The sequence below is a fragment of the Orcinus orca genome, chromosome 14, assembly GCF_937001465.1.
Source record: "Orcinus orca chromosome 14, mOrcOrc1.1, whole genome shotgun sequence".
NCBI classification, from domain to species: Eukaryota; Metazoa; Chordata; class Mammalia; order Artiodactyla; family Delphinidae; genus Orcinus; species Orcinus orca.
The window spans coordinates 22,571,078-22,591,440 of record NC_064572.1 but is presented as its reverse complement, the minus strand read 5'-3'; the positions used below and the strand labels follow the sequence as shown (position 1 = coordinate 22,591,440).

The window sequence follows — 20,363 nt, the reverse complement described above, 5'->3', positions numbered from 1 at the left end:
AAGGAAATGGCTGAGTAGTAACTGACTCAGGAGACCTGAGAAAACGGAATACTAAGTGGACAATGGGAAAAGCTGAGAAGCAGCCCAACTTCACACTGCAGAGCTTCCAAAAGGCTAAAAAATTGGTAACACAATTCTTGGCAAAAAAGGCAAAAGAAGGATGGCTGTAAGGATACCTGTAAGGAGCAGGTGGGCCCCTAGATGTCCTCCCACTTGAACTGTGTGGTGATGCCCCTCCCTCCCCTAGCAGGACCCTGAGGCTTATTCTCTGGAAAGGGTGAATCAGAGGATCGCTGGATTTGCAAATCTCTGGCACAGCTGAGAGTAGGGCTAATAGGGATTAAGTAAAAGTTTATAAAATATTGAGGGCCCCCAACCCTTATTTTCCCACCAGAATGCCAGCAACCAAGTACCTTTCAGAATGGAAGAGTCTTCTCTGAAGAATCTGCCTGGCACAAAAGAAAACACCTAAAGGTATAGACATTGATAATTTTTTAAGGAAATGATGGTTATGGGTTGAGATGTGTCCCCCAAAAGATATGTTGAAGTCTGTTATAGACTGAATTCTGTCCCCCTAAAATTCACATGTTGAAGCCCTAACCCCCAGAGTAACTGTATTTGGAGACAGGAACTTTAAGGAGGTGATTAAGATTACATGAGGTTGTAAGAATGGGGCCCTAATTCAATAGAACTAGTGTCCTTATAAGAAAAGTAAGAGACACCAGAGATATCTCTCTCCATGCATGCACAGAGGAAAGGTCATATGAGGACACAGAGAGAAGGTCTATAAGCTTCCTTGAGGCGTCACCAAAAACCAATCCTGATGGCACCTTAATCTTGGATTTGCAGCCTACAGAACTGTGAGAAAACAAATTTATGTTGTTGAAGCTATTCAGTGTGTAGCATTTAGTTATGGTAGCCTGAGAAGACTAATACAAAGTTCCAACCCTCAGAATGTGACCTCATTTGGAAATAGGGTCACTGAAGATACAGTTATATATAGTTATAGATATAGATATAGATATAGTTATATATAGTTAGGATGAGGTCATACTGGGGTATGGCAGTCCCTTAACTCAATATGACTGGTGTCCTTAAAAGAGGAAGAAGAGAGACTCAGAGACAAAGACACAGGAGGGGAGAACATCATATGATAATAGAGGCAGAGACTGAAGTGGAGCAGCTGAAAGATAAGGAACACCAAGGATTGTTGGCAACCACCAGAAGCTAGAAACAGGCGAGAAAGGATTCTCAACAGGTTTCAGAGGGAATGTGGTCCACATCTAGTCACCAGAACGGTGAGACAATACATTTCTATTGTTTTAAGACACTCAGTTTGTGGCACTTCCTTATGGCAGTCCTAGGAACAAATTTTTTTTTTTTTTTTTGCAGTACGCGGGCCTCTCACTGTTGTGGCCTCTCCCGTTGCGGAGCACAGGCTCTGGACGCGCAGGCTCAGCGGCCATGGCTCACGGGCCCAGCCGCTCCACAGCATGTGGGATCTTCCCAGACCGGGGCACGAACCCGCATCCCCTGTGTTGGCAGGTGGAATCTCAACCACTGCGCCACCAGGGAAGTCCCCTAGGAACAAATTTAATTGCCTAGTCAGATCACCCTGTAGTGAAGATCACATTCAGCAAGCCTCTTCATGGGTATAGGACTTCGAATCAGCTTTTCATTATAATACTCAAATATGAGCAGAGAACCAAGGATCATCCAACATCTCAGAAAATCATACAGGAAAAACAGAGATTGAAACAAACAAAAAAACCAGAACTCAAAGGACAGAGACTGTAGAAAGAACATGTCTAAAAAGAAATCACTCATATCCTCAGACAAAAAGGCAGTTATTTTAAACAAAATAAGAATAGGGCGCTATCGAAAAAGGGAACATTCAGAGAATAAAAGGAGCTCTTAGAAATTAAACACATAAGAGAAGATAAAATTGAGGAACTCTACCATAAAATAGAGCAAAAAAGATAGGAAAGAGAAGAAAAAAAGGTCAAAACATTAGAGAATCAGTCCAAGTGGCTTTCTAACTGAGTAAAAGGAATCCCAGATAGAACAAATAGTGAAAATGAAGTGGAGAAAATCATAAAGAAATAATTTTAACCAAATTTCCCAGAGCTGAAAAACAAAGGATTCCCAGATTAAAAGAGCCTACTGAGGGTTTAGCAAAATTGATTATAATTGGCTCACACCGAGGCACATCATCATGAAATTTTAAAACAACGGGGACATAGAAAAGATCCCACAAGTAGGTAAGAATCAGAATGCCTTCAGACATCTGCACAGCAACACAAGAAGCTAAAAGACAAAATTCTGAAGGAAAATTCTGAAGGAAAATTATTTCCAGCCTATCATCTCAAAAAAAATCTACCTCTTGGGCTTCCCTGGTGGCGTAGTGGTTGAGAGTCCACCTGCCGATGCAGGGGACACGGGTTCGTGCCCCGGTCCAGGAAGATCCCACGTGCCGTGGAGAGGCTGGGCCCATGAGCCATGGCCAATGAGCCTGCGCATCGGAGCCTGTGCTCTGCAACGGGAGAGGCCACAACAGTGAGAGGCCCGCATACCGCAAAAAGAAAAAGAAAAAGAAAAAAAAATCTACCTCTCAAAAAGCCTTCTCAGGAAGAAGGCATTGCATCAAAATGAGGAAGTAAAATAAGAAAGAGGAAAACAGGAGATCAAGCAATCTAAGGATCTAAGACAAGAGTCAGTCCAGAGGGCTTCCCTGGTGGCACAGTGGTTGAGAATCTGCTTGCCAATGCAGGGGACATGGGTTCGAGCTCTGGTCTGGGAAGATCCCACATGCCGCGGAGCAACTAGGCCCGTGAGCCACAACTACTGAGCCTGCGCGTCTGGAGCTCGTGCCCCAAAACAAGAGAGGCTGCGACAGTGAGAGGCCCACGCACCGCTATGAAAAGTGGCCCCCACTCGCCGCAACTAGAGAAAGCCCACGCACAGAAACGAAGATCCAACACAGCCAAAAATAAATAAATAAATTAATAAAATAATAATAAAAAAAGAGCCAGTCCAGAATATCTAACAGATGAGAATGCACTGAGAAGAAACTCACACAACTGTCACAGAGTTTGAGTCTAAATTTGCAATGAGAACAGAGGATACCAAAGAAGTGAACAAGACAAAAGAAAAAAAACAAAGACAATACCACAGAAAACAAACTATTGGGCAGAAGAAGAATGGTCGCAGTAGGATACTATAGGGATCAGATGCAAATAGTGTTTACATTGTGAAAAAAAATCTTATATAACAGGTACTGATTTAAATACTTTGTGTTCATTAACTCATATAATCCTCACAACCACCTGAGGAGGTAAGTACTACTACTGTTCTCATTTTCCAGATAAGGAAATTGAGGCAAAAAAATAACTTGTTCAGGGACTTCCCTGGTAGTCTAGTGGTTAAGAATCTACCTTCCAGGGCTTCCCTGGTGGCGCAGTGGTTGAGAGTCCACCTGCCGATGCAGGGGACGCGGGTTCGTGCCCTGATCTGGGAAGATCCCACATGCCGCGGAGCGGCTGGGCCCGTGAGCCATGGCCGCTGAGCCTGCGCGTCTGAAGCCTGTGCTCCGCAACGGGAGAGGCCACAACAGTGAGAGGCCCACGTACCGCAAAAAAGAAAGAAAGAAAAAAAAAAGAATCTTCCTTCCAATGCAGGGGATGTGGGTTCAATCCCTGGTCAGGGAACTGAGATCCCACATGACGCGGATCAACTAAGTTCGCGCGCTCTAGAGCCCGCGTGCCACAACTACTGAGCCTGTGTGCTCTGGAGCCTGCTCGCCACAACTAGAGAGAAGCCCACATGCTGCAATGAAGATCCCGCATGCCGCAACTAAGACCCGATACAACCAAATAAATAAATAAATAAAAACTTGTTTAAAGATGCAGCTAGTAAGGGATAGGGCCAAGGTGATAAGACAAGCAGCCTGGTTCTAGATGGTTCTTTATATTCTATTGCTTCTTTCTAACATAGCCTCAATAATGTAAAGACTGAATACTGATCCAACCCAAATTACAACCTAATGACACTGGGAGGCTACAGGGAAATTATGCAAGTATACAGTGACATTGGGTAACTACTGAATCATCTTTAATAGAAGGATGTCAACTGACGAGATCCCTCTGAAAAATTAAGAAGTAGCAATATGAGCATGTATTTAGATGTGGAAATAAATACTAAAGGATCTGGATAAAAGAATTCAAAGTAGTTGCCTCTAGAGTCAGAAATAGGGATGAGGAGGGTGGGGAACTGTTGTTTTTCATAATAAGCCTTGGACAACTGTTTGATATAAAAATTATAAATAAGTACAGCTTTGATAAAAGCAAAAACTAAATTAAAAGTAGATCAGAAAAGAAAATAAACAGGAATGTGGTCCTGACAAAACTTATTTTCAAAAAATTAAAAAAAAAATCCCCCTTTAATCAGTGAGTTAATCTTTACACTTCCCAAATTATTAAAACCTTTTAATCAAATGAGTATTTTTAATCCAAAATATGAAAAGATGCCTGGGGAGCACTTTTGACAATAAAGAAAAGTTCTTTACTATGTTTTTTCACCATGTTTTTTCCCTTATAACTAGTAGACAAACTTCTATCTAGTAGACAGAATTAGTAGACAACTTCAGATTTTACCAACTGACAAGAACTGTAGAACTAGCATGTAGCATATTTGACCACTTTCATATCACCCAAATATTCAGTCACAAATTAGGTCACTTTCAAAAGCCAAGTCAACAGTGTTTTAGAGGGCCTTTAAAAAAGTAATCTCCCAGGGCTTCCCTGGTGGCACAGTGGTTGAGAGTCTGCCTGCCGATGCAGGGGATACGGGTTCGTGCCCTGGTCTGGGAAGATCCCACATGCCGCAGAGCGGCTGGGCCCGTGAGCCATGGCCGCTGAGCCTGCGCGTCCAGAGCCTGTGCTCCGCAATGGGAAGGGGCCACAACAGTGAGAGGCCCGCGTACCGGGGAAAAAAAACAAAACTAATCTCCCAGAGTTTTCCCTGTTCTTTGTTCTCGCTCATAGTAAATCTCAGGACCAAATGTCTGATTCTGATTTGTAAGTGCTTTTAGCCAGTCTTTTTCATTGCCACTTTCTCCAACATTCTTAGAGTAAGAACATTGTTTTCCTAGAAAAGTGACAGCAATTATACACGACTTGGAAGTAAACACTCTATTTTCAAGTCATGAGACGGTATAAGCTTGAAAAAATTTGCAAAACCATTCTAATTCTTCAGTGAGTTTACATTTCAATTACTGCAAGACTGAAAGACTTTAAGTAGGCCATATCAGCCACACTACACAGGAAATTATATCCTAGGAAAGCTCCGTTTTAAAAATAGGCAAAGGAAGAAAGGAAGGTTGCCAAAATACACAGCACTTTCCATTTGTTTTGATTTGAATACAGCATCTGTTTTATCAGGTGCAATCTACTATTTGCAGGCTTAAGGGGAATGGTAGTAGTTACGGTTCGAAGAAGTAAATTAATAAAAAATGTTTGCTTTCTGAAAATAATTTTGAAGTAGATATCAGTAGAATTTAGGTAACAACCAAACACGACAAAGTAACTGGGTTTAGGGATAAGTCAGATTGGACTGTGTACTCCTTAACCCAGTAGAATCAAAGCTGAGTAACTAGACTAATCCACTTAAGAAACGTACATGCTCTTGAAACACTATTTAATATTTCTTATATACTTAGAAGTCAACTCTTCTTTCTTTTTTTATTCACTCATTAAAAAAATATTGAGTACCTACTATGTAACAAGTACTGTTCTAGGTACAGGAATATAGCAATTAACAAAGCAACAGAACTCTCTATGGAGCTTATCTGGTGGGGAAGACAAACACAAACACATATAAAAAATACAATACAGATAGTATAAAAGACTATTAAAAATATAACAGGGGAATTTTAAGAAGGTTAATTTTACTAAGAAACTACCATATACAAAGCAAATTTGGATGGGATTACCATACAAGAGAACTTTGTGAGAACAGAGTTTTGATAAAACTTCTATAAGTCAGAGGTAAAATTGGATGACTAAGTTTAGGTGAGACTCAGCAAGAAAATGATATTCAAAATTTTTGTCGGCCAAAAAAAAAACAAAAACACCAGACCATCCAGAAAAAGATTTGCTACCTTTAGTAAAACACTTTAAAAAAAAAATTTTTTTTGTCGGAAGTAAATTTAGGTTGGAAATATTTAAAGAACTGCCAAGACTATACAGAACTTTCAAAAACTTCCTGTTTCGTCTTTAACCATTTTGATCACGGTTGATTTAGATGCTTATGGGTCCTGCCCTAGTACTGGTTAAGCTGCCTCATTGCTCTTCTTAGAAAATATCCATACAATTGTGGCCCCTGAAGATCTACCTTGGAATTAATCAGAGGCATATTCACTGGCTGGTTGTGAAAGCTCTTTCAACTTTTTCGTGAAGATAGAATCCTCATTTACTTTTCTAATCTGGTACCATTCCTGCCTTAATGATCCACGTGACTCTGGGCAAGTTAATTCACTTCACGGAGCCTATAATATTCTAATATTCCTTACTACTTTACAGAGTTGTAGTGAGGGCCAGTGAGATATTGTAGTACACAGAATAATGTCCCCCACCCCAAAGATGCCCACGTCTTAAGCCCTGGAACCTACGAATATGTCAGGTTGTGTGTTAAAGGAGAAATCAGGCTGCAGTTGGAATTCAGGTTTGCTAATCAGCTGACCCTCAGACTGGGAGAGGAGCCTGGATTACTCAGGTGAATCCAGTGTAGTCACCAGAGTCTGTATAAGTGGAAGAGGAAGGCAGAAGGGAGAACCAGAGAGTTGGCAGCTTGAGAAGGTCTCAGTCAAGTGTTCCTGGCTTTGAAGATGGAGGCATACAGCCATAAGCCAAGGAGTGTGGGCAGCCTATAGAAGTTAGCAAAGATAAGGAAACTGATTTTCCCCTGTAGCCTCACCAAGGAATGTAGCTGTGGATCCATTTCAGATTTTTGACCTCAGAGACTGTAAGAGAATACACTTGTGTTGGTTTAAGCCAGTGTGTGGTAATTGTTATAGTAGCAATTGGAAACAGTAATATACAAAAGTATTTTGAAATTGGTACGAAATTATATAAATGTAAGATGTTATCTTTCTAGTATTATATCTGCTTAGTCTCTTCAGCAGACTTGATGGCAGACAACTCGGTCACCAGGAGGTCTCTAGAGCTGTATCAAATTTCCTTGTCAAAAGCAGATTCCTGCCTTTCCTGTTTCGGTGCCTATTTTTGCGATTGCTCTAGCTCTCGTTTAATTTGTGAAGCAGAGTTGATTACCATGCAATAATCAAACCAATGCCAGCCACCTGCCTTTCTAGTTTCTCTTCAATTACTCATGATTCTGATATTCCCAAAGGGATGGTTAAAACTTTTTCCAATAATAGCATTTAAGTCTCAGCAGTTACATCTTGGGGTTGAATCCCTTACTGAGGATAGCTTTGAATAGGGGAACACCTGGACATTCTTAGAAGCTTTAGCTCCTTGATGTTCTTTCCAAGATAATTAAGACTTCCAGATACCCTGGTTAATATTGTTCAAAAATGCTAAAAACTTCCTTAAAAAACGGAAAAGAACAGGCTATAAATAAAAAAAAAGGCTTTTAAATGACCCTAAAAGTGATATAATAATGCTCTGGGGCTGGAATAGGAAAGAGATACTAGAAATCTTAATGATACAAGGTTAGAAAAAAAAATTCCCTTGTTGATTTTGCTCCATCGCAGTGTCAACAACAAATTGGCCCTTGCCATTGGTACTTGCCAACAACAACAAAAAACTTTTTCCAGATTTGTAATACTGTAGCAAGATTATGTATAGATAATTCTTAACTTTGTTTATGAGTTATTCTGTAAAAGCTGTGCAAGGCAATAGGTGAAGTATATCTCCAAATAAGCATATACGCAGATATGTATGTATATCAGTACATGTCAAGTCTTATAATTTTTTCATCTGTTTGAATAAGAATGTTAATAGATTCTCTTCCATAGGTTACTTTATCTTTAACTTATGAAGGAGAATTAAAATTTCAGGGTTAGGGGGCTTCCCTGGTGGCGCAGTGGTTAAGAATCCGCCTGCCAATGCAGGGGACACAAGTTCAAGCCCTGGTCCAGGAAGATCCCACATGCCGTGGAGCAACTAAGCCTGTGTGCTACAACTACTGAGCCTGTGCTCTAGAGCCTGAGAGCCACAACTACTGAAGCTCGTGTGCCACAACTACTGAAGCCTGTGCGGCTAGAGTCTGTGCTCCGCAACAAGAGAAGCCACCGCAATGAGAAGCCCGCGCACCACAACGAAGAGTAGCCCCTGCTCTCAGCAACTAGCGAAAACCCGCGTGCAGCAGCGAAGACCCAATGCAGCCAAAAATTAAATGAATAAATAAATTAAAAAATTTCAGGGTTAGACCATTCTTATTAATCCCAAATTTATAAAATAATCTAGTAATAAAAATTTATAGACCAATCTAGTAATAAAAATTGAGTGTTGCATTAAGGGATAAAACTCACAAATCCATGTTTTTAAGTCCTTAAAAGTTAACATTAATAAAGTTAAATTGACGCATAGTAAGAAATAGACTAATATTTTTATAATGGTTCTTAGACCAATACCTAAATAACACCATATTTTCTGCCCTTTTAGCATTAATTAACACATAACGGGTCTGTTTCTTTTTATTATAATTTGTTATGAATACCTTTATATTTCTTCTTGCTAACTTACCTTTTATTTTAGGAGATGGTTATTTGTGTGCCTGCTGATAATACCCTTATATTATTAGAGCTTCATTTTCAACTTGTACTTAACTTTTTTTCCCAACAAAAACATTGCACATTTGGGAAGGAAGATAGGAGAATACCTCAAGCAGAAATAGGTACACAAAGACACACAGAGGCTTACCAGTTATTGTTTACCCTGGGTGTACAATACTCTATAGGTAAGATAGACCCAGAGTTGAGAAACATATCACCATGTACTTCAACTATATAATTAATTAGGTTCAGAAAAAGGATCTCATTTAATAACAGTATCATAAACATTTCAAATAAGGATCACTGTTTTGGCCAGTACAATTATTAAGTACTAGCCAGTTGTATACTCCCAGCTCATATTTTCGTGGTGTTTGGAAATGAAGAGCAACTCTTATTTTTATCTTTCAAAAGAGAATTCCAATTAAATTCAAATATGACACCGTAAGGCAAAGTGTTGTCTATGGACTAGCGCAAGGCTGTGAATTGTTGCTGTTTTGCTTTAAATACAAAATTGTCAGTAATTTCAGGTCTACTGAATCTAATAATAAAAAAAAGTTGGGGGCTTCCCTGGTGGCACAGTGGTTGAGAGTCCGCCTGCCGATGCACGGGGCACGGATTCGTGCCCCGGTTCGGGAGGATCCCACATGCCGCGGAGCGGCTGAGCCCGTGAGCCATGGATGCTGAGCCTGCGCGTCCGTAGTCTGTGCTCCGCAACGGGAGGGGCCGCAACAGTGAGCGGCCCGCGTGCCACAAAAAAAAAAAAAAGTTGGGGCTGTATTTCGTATGTTCTTGGGGTTTCGTTTCATTTTTCTAGTAATTATTTTTTAATTTTATTTTAAAAAGTATTTGTCTATGACTTAATGGAAATTATTTAAAAAGAAAACAAAAAATCCCAAACTGGTCCTATACCACAGGTAGCTTGAGAACCACTGTTAACTGAAGAAACTTGCTTGTTTCTAAAAACTGAAGTATGTCAGTACCATAAAACAATATTTGAAGAATTTATTTATTAATACATGGCCTTTCAAGCCATTAACAATTACTTTAAATTACTAGGACTTAGTGTGGTTCCATCTCTTAAGACTGCACCAATCTTAGATCCAAGAGATAAATATATATATTAAAAGGACAGAAAAATTTCAGAGCTCAACTGAATAACCTCTCTACCTCTGCTAGGTATATTCCACCATTCTAATTAATTTGTATATACTTTACTTCAAAATTAGTTTTATACAGAAGATAAAAAGTGAATATAAATGTTCAATAGGATGGGTTAGCTCTAAAGGTTTCAGAGCCTCCCCCTACTCAAAATACAAGAACAAACTACCCTGAACAAATAGAATAAAGAATATGTTCTCTGGTCATTCAATAAGTTGGATGACAAGGCTACCATCCAAGATCCCTTGTAAAGAACCATGGCTATATATCCAAGAGAACTGAAATTAGATACTCAAACAAAGCCTTGTACACAAATGTTTATAGCAGCACTATTCGTAATACTAAAAAGCTGGAAACAATGCAGCTGTATGTCAATGGATAAATGCAGAAACAAAATGTTCTATGTGCATACAGTTTTACTCAGCCATAAAAAGGAATGAAATAATGATACATGATATAATGTGGATGAATCTTGAAAACATCCTAGGTAAAAAGAAGCCAGACACAAAAGGTCACATATTACATGATTCAGTTTATATGAAATACCCAGATTCCATGCAAACAAAGCAGACAGGTGGTTGCTAGGGGCTGGGGGGCAGGGGCAGTGTGACAAGTAACTGCTTAACGGGTATGTTGTTTTATTTTGGAGTGATGAAAAATCTTTTGGAAGTAGATAGAAGTAGTGTTTGCACAAGACTGTGAATGCCACCAATTGTTCACTATGAAATGGTTAGTTTTATGTTACCTGAATGTCACCTCAATTAAAAAAAGAGCCACAGCTACTGATGTGCAGTTCTCAGTGTTGACTGCTTACCCCTGTTGATTAACCACTCATAAGCTATGCTTTTGCTATTCTCTGAAAATTCCCTTCATCACAAATAGTAAACTTATGCCAGGATTTATAGGTGGGGAAGCCCATTTACCATTGAACATTATGGATAAAATTGGGAGGGAGAACTTACAGAAATGTGTAAATAAATGAATGAATAATAAAGAAAGGAAGAAAATTTTAAAAATTAGTGAAATTAAAAAAAAAACCAGTTAAGGAATGGGGAAGAGGAAAGTAAAAGAGAAAAGAAACATTGATGACTGAAGAGGAAATCATTACAAATACAGTATGATTCAAGAAGAAAAAAGATTGTAATTGTCAGTAGTCATGAGGTATCTATGTATTTAAATCAATTAGAAAGGGACAAAACAACTATGAAGGAAGAAAAAAGGTTTTGGGACCAGAGAGATATTCTTGGTGTACCTATCCATTTACAAGACTAAAAAACAGACAATTTCCCAACCTCTTATTTTACTGGGACTTAAAGTCTGAATGAATAAGAGATCCAGTTACTCATTTGGGGATCATACTTATTTAAATGCCAACTGACAGCAAACTATTTTTGAAACTCCACTTTGCAATTGTATTCAAAATTAGTTTTAAAAAAAGACTAACTTTATTACATTTATATCACATTTTTAACCCAAAACATTATTCCAGCTGTTTCTAAAATAATGGCAGTTTTTCTAGTATTGTATATAATGGATACATTCAACTAGAATTGATCACTCACAAAACTATACTTACATACTCCTTCACATTTTTTGTTTTCACAGCTTTGTATGAATAATATGCAGGATAAAGCATTCCAAACACCAACCTAAAAGTAAAAAGTACAAGAGGACTAATCAAACATAATAATGCTTTTAACAGCTCATGAAAATTTCACCTAACAGAAAAGTAGAAAGTACATGGAGAACGTATGACAGTGTAAATGTGTATGAAAACTTTGTGTATAAACTAAATCCACTGAGAAAAGCAAACTACACACACACATCTTTATCCATTCTAAAGTAACTCTTAAAGCATTCATAAAATGACAATCACTAATAGGACTTAATTTAATGCTCTCTGTTACAATTATTTCACCAAATTCCATATCCAAGAAGGTGTGTGTGTGTGTCAGATATAGAGATGGAATGACACAGTTTATATGGTTTACAATTGGCATTTTCACATATCATGGAATTTTTTGTCTTCAAATATTAGTCTACAGTATTAATACCTTCATTACATTCCACATTGAGATTCACATAATTTATTTAAACAGTCCCATATTTATAGGCTTTTGGTTAATTTCCAGATTTTTGCTATTGCACATAATACTGTGAAAAACATTTCTATGCACACTGATACACACTTCCTGGTTGCGATATTGCTGCTTCAAAGAGTACACACATTTCTACTTATTACCAAAAATGCCCTCCAGAGAAGTAGTTCCACTTTGCATTCCTATACATTGCCAATCGTGTGTATCATCATTTAAAAAATGTTTGCCAGCTAAATAGGAGAAAAATAATTGCCTTATATGTTCTAATGCGCATTTCTGAGCACCAGTAAGTATGAGTTTTTCTCAAGTGTTCACTGGTTTTTTGATACATGAGTGTATGATACTCTGTTGTCTACTTTTCTTTCTTTAATCTATTTTTAAAAAAGAGTATTTTAGCATAGTTTTATTTTTACAGAAAAGTTGGGAAGATGGTATAGATAATTCCCAATACCCTACACTGAGTTACTTCTATCAATAACATCTTGCATCAGTATGGTACATTTATCATAATTAATAAATCATTATTAATATATTATTAACTAAAGTTCAAACTTTATTCAGATGTCTTTAGTTTTTACCTAGCATCCTTTTTCTGTCCCAGGATCCCATCCAGGGTAGCATATTATATTTAGTTGTCTTGCCTCCTTAGGTCCTCTTGGCTGTAAGTTTCTCAGACTTTGCTCGGGAAATGATCTTGATGGTTTTTTTATACCATGTGTTTTTTGTTTTCTTTTAATTAATTAATTAGGTTGCGCTGGGCCTTAGTTGCGGCTTGCAGGCTCCTTAGTTGCAGCAGATGGGCTCCTTTTAGTTGGGGCTCGCCGGCTCCTTAGTTGTGGCATGCAAACTTTTATTTGAGGCGTGCGTGTGGGATCTGGTTCCCCGACCAGGGATCGAACCCGGGCCCGCTGCATTGGGAGCACAGAGTCTTAACTGCTGTGCCACCAGGGAAGTCCCTGATGTTGACAGTTTTGAGGAATATGGGCCAACTACGCTGTAGGAAGCTACTCGACTGGCATTTGTCTGATGTTTTTCTCATGATTAGACTGAGGTGTGGGTTTGGGGGAGGAAGATCACAGAGGCTAAGTTCCATCTCATCATATTAAGGGCACATACTATTAGTATCGCTTATCACTGTTGATGTTAACCTTGACCACCAGGCTGAGGTAGTGTGTGTTAGATTTGGTAACTTTAAGCTTACTCCCACCACCTCCATGCTGTAGTCTTTGGAAGAAAGTCACTATGCACAGGCCACGCTTGAGTGGGGAGTTGCCCTCTACCTCCTTGAGAGTGGAGTAGCTATATAAATTATTTGGAATTCTTCTGCACGGGAGATTTGTCTATTCTTCTCCAGTTATTTATTTATTCAATAATGTATTTATGTCAATATGGACTCATAGGTTTATTTTACACTTTGGATATTGATCCAATAATACTTTATTTTGTTGCTCAAAAGCTTTGAACATTGGGACATCTTTCGGTTAGTTCCTGTGTCCCTTTGACATACCTCCATAATTGTGAGGGATTTTTTTTTTTTTTTTTAGCAATTTGTTACTTTCTGGCACTACACGTAATGCGCCAGGCTCATACTGTGTACTTCCGGTCGCATTCCTAGAATCAGCCACTCCTCCAAGAAGCCTCGGTTCCTTTTATTGGATGATGGTATTTAAGACCCAGATCTGGGTGCTAGGTGTGCTCATCGTTACTACAGTGTTGTTGATTTGAGGCCCTTCTTTGTCTGTTTTGTATGTTAGCCAATATTTTTCTAGGTTATTGTTATCTTTCAATTTTGTTTATGAAGTTTGCTGAAATACATACTGTATTATGTTTGCTAGGGCTGCCATAATGAAATATCACAGACTGGATGGTTTAAACAACAGATATTTATTTTCTCATAGTTCTGGAGGCTGGAAGTCCAAGATCAAGGTGTTGGCAAATTTGCTTTCTTCCTGAGGCCTTCCTCCTTGGATTGCAGACGGTCACATTCTCACTGTGTCCTCATGTGGTCATACCTTGGTCCATGTGTGTGTCCTAATCTCTTCTTCTTGTAAGAACACCAATCACATTGGATTCAGGCCCACCCTAAATACCTCATTTTAATTTAATTGCCTCTTTAAAGATCTTATCTCCAAATACAGTCACATTCTGAGATACTGCGGGTTACGACTTCAACATACAAGTTTTGACTTCAACATACAAGTTTTGCGAGGGGGACATAATTCAGCCCTTAACACATACTGTATATTTAAGAACTTTTACATTAAATAAATGTTTCCATTTATATTAAATAAGCATTCTTACACTGAGAGCAAGTAAATATTTATATCTCTATATAAGAGATAAAGAGAGATTTTTTAGTTTACTTACAGATTACTTGGGGGAGGGGGATGGGCTATAAATCCCTGGTGACTTTCTTATCCTTCACAAAGCTGAACCCTGGGTTTGGGGCTCGTGTAACCAGGTTAGAGGAATACCAAGTCTTCTCCTGTTGCAGGTTTTATCCTCACCACCTGGAAGCCACTTGATAAACATTCTCTGCCTTACCTAACGATACTACCCTGTGAATGCTATTTCACCAGAAGCCAATACCCAGACTCTGGATATGAGATTTTTAGCTGTGCCACAGAGCCTAGGGCTTTTCAGTTTAACACAGGCACCCCACAAGGCACAGAGGCTTTCCAGCTTAGTGACTTCTAAGAAAGCGATTTACCTTAGGACCTGAGGTGTAAACAAGAATACAACTCTCAGGTCTGCTATGTGTTCATCCTCACTGCAGACCTAAGGTATAATCCCGAAGTTAGCCACCACAGTTATAGTTTACATATTCAAGTTAGCCATTTCCATCCACTTCGTATTTCCCTTGAGAATTTGGACACAATCAACATATTATCTTCCATATTCCCATGCAATCAAGTACCGCTGGATTTAAATTCAACATGAGATTCTCCATCACTCTCAGTGTATGGATCTTTGACGCCTCCTTCCCCTGCTACATCGTCCATCCAATCTGTAGCTCAGTCCTGTTGGTTCTTCCTTGGTGAGCACCCACACATCCATCCTCTTTTATTTTCAAATCACTGGCCAATGATACATTTAGGCTCTTGCCATCTCATCTGACTTACTGAATGGTTTCCCAACACAGCCTCTGGCTCCAGCGTCAGATCAATCTTCCTAATATTGATCTACTCTACTACCTTGCTTAAAGACTTCAGTAGCTGGTCTCTTCACCCCTTTGCCAACAAGCCCATGTAGGGGCTCATAAGAAGTTATTATGAAAACCACTGCCTTATATAAACCATCTGTTTCAACATGGTTTCCTCAATATGCCTCCTGTATGATATTTCTACTTCAGTCCTGCAGTGTGTGCTTTTGCCTGCAATGCCTCCTTCCCTCCTTATCCTCCCTCCACTTCTTCCATTTTTTTTCTTGCTTAATTAATTCACTTTTTTTGCTTCAAGATCCCACCCTCCTCCACAGACTTCTAAATTACTTTTATTGTGAATTGTAGAATTTGTCAGGATTAGTCATTTTGCCTTTAGCATATTCTATTTTATTTTTTTAAATACTTATTTATTTTTGGCTGCGCTGGGTCTTTGTTGCTGCACGCAGGCTTTCTCTAGTTGCAGCGAGTGGGGGCTACTCTTTGCTGTGGTGCATGGGCCTCTCATTGCAGTGGCTTCTCTTGTTGTGGAGCACGGGCTCTAGGTGCGTGGGCTTCAGTAGTTGTGGCACGCGGGCTCAGTAGTTGTGGCTCGCGGGCTCCAGAGCACAGGCTCAGTAGTTGTGGCACATGGGCTTAGGTGCTCCACAGCATGAGGGATCTTCCTGGACCAGGGCTCAAACCCATGTCCCCTGCATTGGCAGGCGGACTCTTAACCACTCTGCTACTGGGGAAGTCCCTAGCATACTCTATTTTAGATCATTTGAATTTTTAATGTATATATAACCGACTTCCAAAATAGATAATTTTCTCACATATAGTAAGGTTTGGTGCTAGTTGATGCTATACATACAGGTGTTTTACCTTTATTTTTTAAGCTCTGTATTGAATAGAAACAGTCAAATGAACAAACACAACGTCCCTAACACCTAACTTTTGTTAAGAGTAGAAAACAATAATGTATTTCATTTGGAACGATGGAAAGATTAAATGTCTTAGTGAACAGTGGGACAATTTTTAAGGACCACCACTGTTAATATTATAATTTATTACGGCTCCAATGTGAATATTACTGGATAATTTATTACTAACATCTGTAATATTTTCTAGGTTATTTTTTGGTTCATTTTCTTTAATATTGGCTTCTGCTGGAGATGTTTGCAACCTGGGAGGTCAGGCATAAAGCCAAAGCATGAGCACACACTGTATAAAATCAAATAAAGTTTATTTTAGAAGGCCACCTACAAGATAAACTTACGGTTTATAAAGGGAGTATTTTCTACAAATAAAACTGACCTATAAATTTGAATATCATTTCAGTTATAGAGGTAGGAAGAAATAGCTACTCATTTACTCTTAGTCTTATTTCTGCCTACAGACGCGAGAACTTTGCCAAAATACTCATAATACCCTTCCCTCCCACTAAGGTAAAGTTGCCTATACGAACACTGGCTGTGTTGAAAAACACTATTTAAAAAAGGAATAAAATTTATGGGAATGTAGTAGTGAAGACGGTTCTTATATCATTTTTCATATACGGAAAATACTTGAAATACCTATTTTCTGGACAGATGGTACGACACAATCCATCCTTCACCAAAATTGTTTTAGAGAATTATATCATGTTCAAAGGCAAGTCTAAGAAGCAACGAGTAAAAGTGCTTTCAATACTAGAATTAATGTCATTAAAGCATAAAAGTTAAACATCATTTCATAAAAAATTGATTAACGCTTTTTCCGATTAAGATTTTAAAAAGAACTTGTAGAATTTTTGTAAGATGTAGAAAAGTATAAAAAAGACAATAAAAATCACAAGTAGGGGCTTCCCTGGTGGCGCAGTGGTTGGGAGTCCGCCTGCCGATGCAGGGGACACAGGTTCATGCCCCGGTCTGGGAGGATCCCACATGCCACGGAGCGGCTGGGCCCGTGAGCTGTGGCCGCTGGGCCTGCGCGTCTGGAGCCTGTGCCCTGCAGCGGCAGAGGGCACAACAGTGAGAGGCCCGCGTACCGCAAAAAAAATAAATAAATAAATAAAAATCACAAGTCATTCCATTATTGGATAAACCATCTTTCTTTTTGGTAAAGATTATTCCAAATATATGTTTATGTATATTTGTTATAATTTTTATCAAACGTTTCACAAGTCTGATATCACTCAAATTCTTTGAAAACCTTAAAAATACATCAATAATAGTTAAATAACAACACTGATCAAGAATTAATTTACATTTAAACAAATTACAAAGCACTAATTCCAAGGATTTAAACTTCCTTTTTTATCTATTATTCTTGTCATTCTTTTAAAAAACATTATGAAAAATGAAGTTATACACAAATAGTATAGTATTAATAAAATAAATCCCCCTATCCCTATCACCTAGTTTTAAGAATCTTTAACAGTGATCCAGTCTTAACATTTTGGTATTATCTTTTCAAGTTTTTTCTATAATCATTTAAAAACATTTTAAGACATAACATTTTAAAGACTATTTTAAAAACATGTTCTAATAAATATGTTATAAAATACTAAAAACAATCAATTGACATCTGAGAACATATAGATTTTTGTCCTGCCCTTCCACTAAATGTTACATTATGAACATTTTCTTATATCTTTAAATAGTCTTTAAGAACATCATTTAACAACTATATAGTATAATATTCCTTCATATGAATGAAAATCATACGTTCCTGTATGTGTACTATTTTAATTAATGCTATGATGAACAATTTTTCTCTGATTACTAATAACAGAAATTATTTATCAACATTTTATACTAAGCAGGATGTTAAGCACTTTCTGTATATGACTTCATTTAATTCTCACAATAACACCTAGAGATACGTGCTATTTTCATACCTATTTTACCGATGAAAAGACTGAGCCTTGGGGCTTCTCTGGTGGCGCAGTGGTTAGGAGTCTGCCTGCCAACACTGGGGACACAGGTTCGGGCCCTGATCCGGGAGGATCCCACATGCCGCGGAGCAACTGGGCCCATGCACCACAACTGCTGAGCCTGCGCTCTGGAGCCCGCAAGCCACAACTACTGAGCCCGTGTGCTACAACTACTGAAGCCCGCGCGCCTGGAGCCAGTGCTCCGCAGCGGGAGGGGCCACCGCGATGAGAGGCCCGCGCACCACACCGCAGCGAAGAGTGGCCCCCACTCGCTGCAACTAGAGAGGGCCCACGCGCAGTAGCGAAGACCCAGTGCAGCCAAAAAATAAATAAATAAATAAATAAATACATTAAAAAAAAAAACAAAAAAACGACTGAGCCTTACAGAAGTTAAGAAATTAATCCGGGGTCCATAACAGCTTATTGGCTAGATTCAAAGCCGGGCACTCTCACTCCAAGATCCACCCTTAAAAATCACTATTTCCCAATGACATTATCCTAGAAGGGGAATAGCTAAGTCAAACGGGCTGAGATTTTGAAGATCTTTGATATATATTGCCAAACTGCTCTTCAGGAAAGTAACATCATCTTATATTCTTACAAGGAATGTATGAAATACCCATTTAAGGACTATTTTCTTTAATAAGGTAAAAAAAAAAGTCAAACAGGTGAAATAGAGTAGGAGAGTCAGTAGGCATTTTGTCCAACAGATGAACTGTGTTTTTAAGGTAATATGTGGATTAGAACAATCATGCAGTGTATAAATTGCTATGAAAAGAGAAAAACATCCCAAAATATTATAGTTAATGATATTAACATTTAATTTCAGAATTATTTTAATTCCCCCTAAATTGTCTTTAGATTACAAGTTTCTGCTCTAATAATAGAAAAGAATTTACATTGTAGTTTGTTAAAAGGAAGCGTTACAAACAGCTTATTGCTGATAATAAACTATATAATGCTAATACGTAACGTGACCATGCTCATTGGCACCTGGTGTTACTCATTCAGCAAATTCTCCTCATTCCACTGCATTCAGAATCATGCTCCCAAACAAAAAAAAGTTAATTATGGTGTTCTATTACATTAAAGGACAAACTCAATGAGACGAGAGATTAACTAAAATGGGATAACTAATATTAAAGAAACAAAGCATAGGATGAAAAGTCAGAATGATGAAAGATAGATGTACCAGACTCGTTAGGATTAGTCACAATGAACATAGATACCATGTATACTCTCAAAGAGCAACGTAAAATACAATACTCTCCAGGCCCTCATCAAAGAGTAAAAACAAACTCAACCTGTCTGTAATCCAGTTTACACTAAAGACCAAGACCAGTGAAATGTACATAAAATAGCCTGGCGTAAGGATGGCAAACATGAAGAGGTCTCTCTGCTACTCATTTCTGTGACCAAGAGAGAAATTGCTAGTCATTCACTGCAATCTTTTCTGCTGACCCTGGTCTCCGAATCCTTGTCAACACAGCACCAACATAAGCTCACAACAAAGGACGGAAGCTAAGTGGACTTATTTGCCTATTTTTTTTTTTTTTTTTTTTTGCCATCCTTGTTCTAAACCTTTATTTCTGTAGGCGGTGTCACTCTAAATTTGGATCAAGCTCGACTACCAGATTATATTCCTAAACATGATACCTATCTTCTTTGGGGGAAAATTCACTTTAATTGAGTTGTTTTTTAATATTACATTCTTGTTGTTTCTTGAAGTATATTATAAGAAACTGCCATGTGAAACCCATGGCTATAAATACTAGGGGAATAGCATTAAGGGCATTGTTTATTATATTGATATCCCTATATATGAAATTTCATGTGTGAGATTTACTTTGGAATTCAGTACAATGCAATGCTTAGCTTTCTTTGAGAAAATGATGCCCTTCCTTCTGATAAGAATTATATTATTCCTTTCCCCCCGCCCCCACTAATTGCCAGGAAGCTCACAGGCAAAATCTGTTGTTCAATATGATGGGCCTTAAGTTTGGCATATTTATATAGTACTTGTATTCACCAGATTTTTATTTTATATTTTGATTGCTATTTTTCCTAGTCTTAATTCTCTTATTTTTCTTTACATTCTAACATATACATTTGGAAAATGATTTTTCACATAATTTGAAAGAACATAACAGAGCATAAACAAATAGTTAAAATGCACTGGGCACTGCGATTAAGCACAGAATTCAGGTCTATGGTGCCAGAGAACCAAGAAACGCATTTTTTAGTGTAGGTAGCTGT

At 38.3% G+C, this 20,363-nt stretch overlaps 1 protein-coding gene across 6 annotated transcripts in view; it reads right to left on the bottom strand.

Annotated features, from left to right (window-relative positions):
- REEP3 (receptor accessory protein 3) overlaps positions 1–20,363 on the bottom strand; it is a 393,590-nt gene that overhangs the window by 41,340 nt on the left and 331,887 nt on the right. For 4 of the 6 annotated variants that reach the window (XM_004279995.2, XM_033406074.2, XM_033406075.2 and 1 more), the window contains exon 2: positions 11,529–11,601. The exons of the other annotated variants lie outside the window; for them this stretch is intronic. In XM_004279995.2, coding sequence (XP_004280043.1) covers positions 11,529–11,601 — 73 coding nt within the window. The remainder of the gene's footprint in view (positions 1–11,528; positions 11,602–20,363) is intronic. 6 annotated transcript variants of the gene reach the window in all.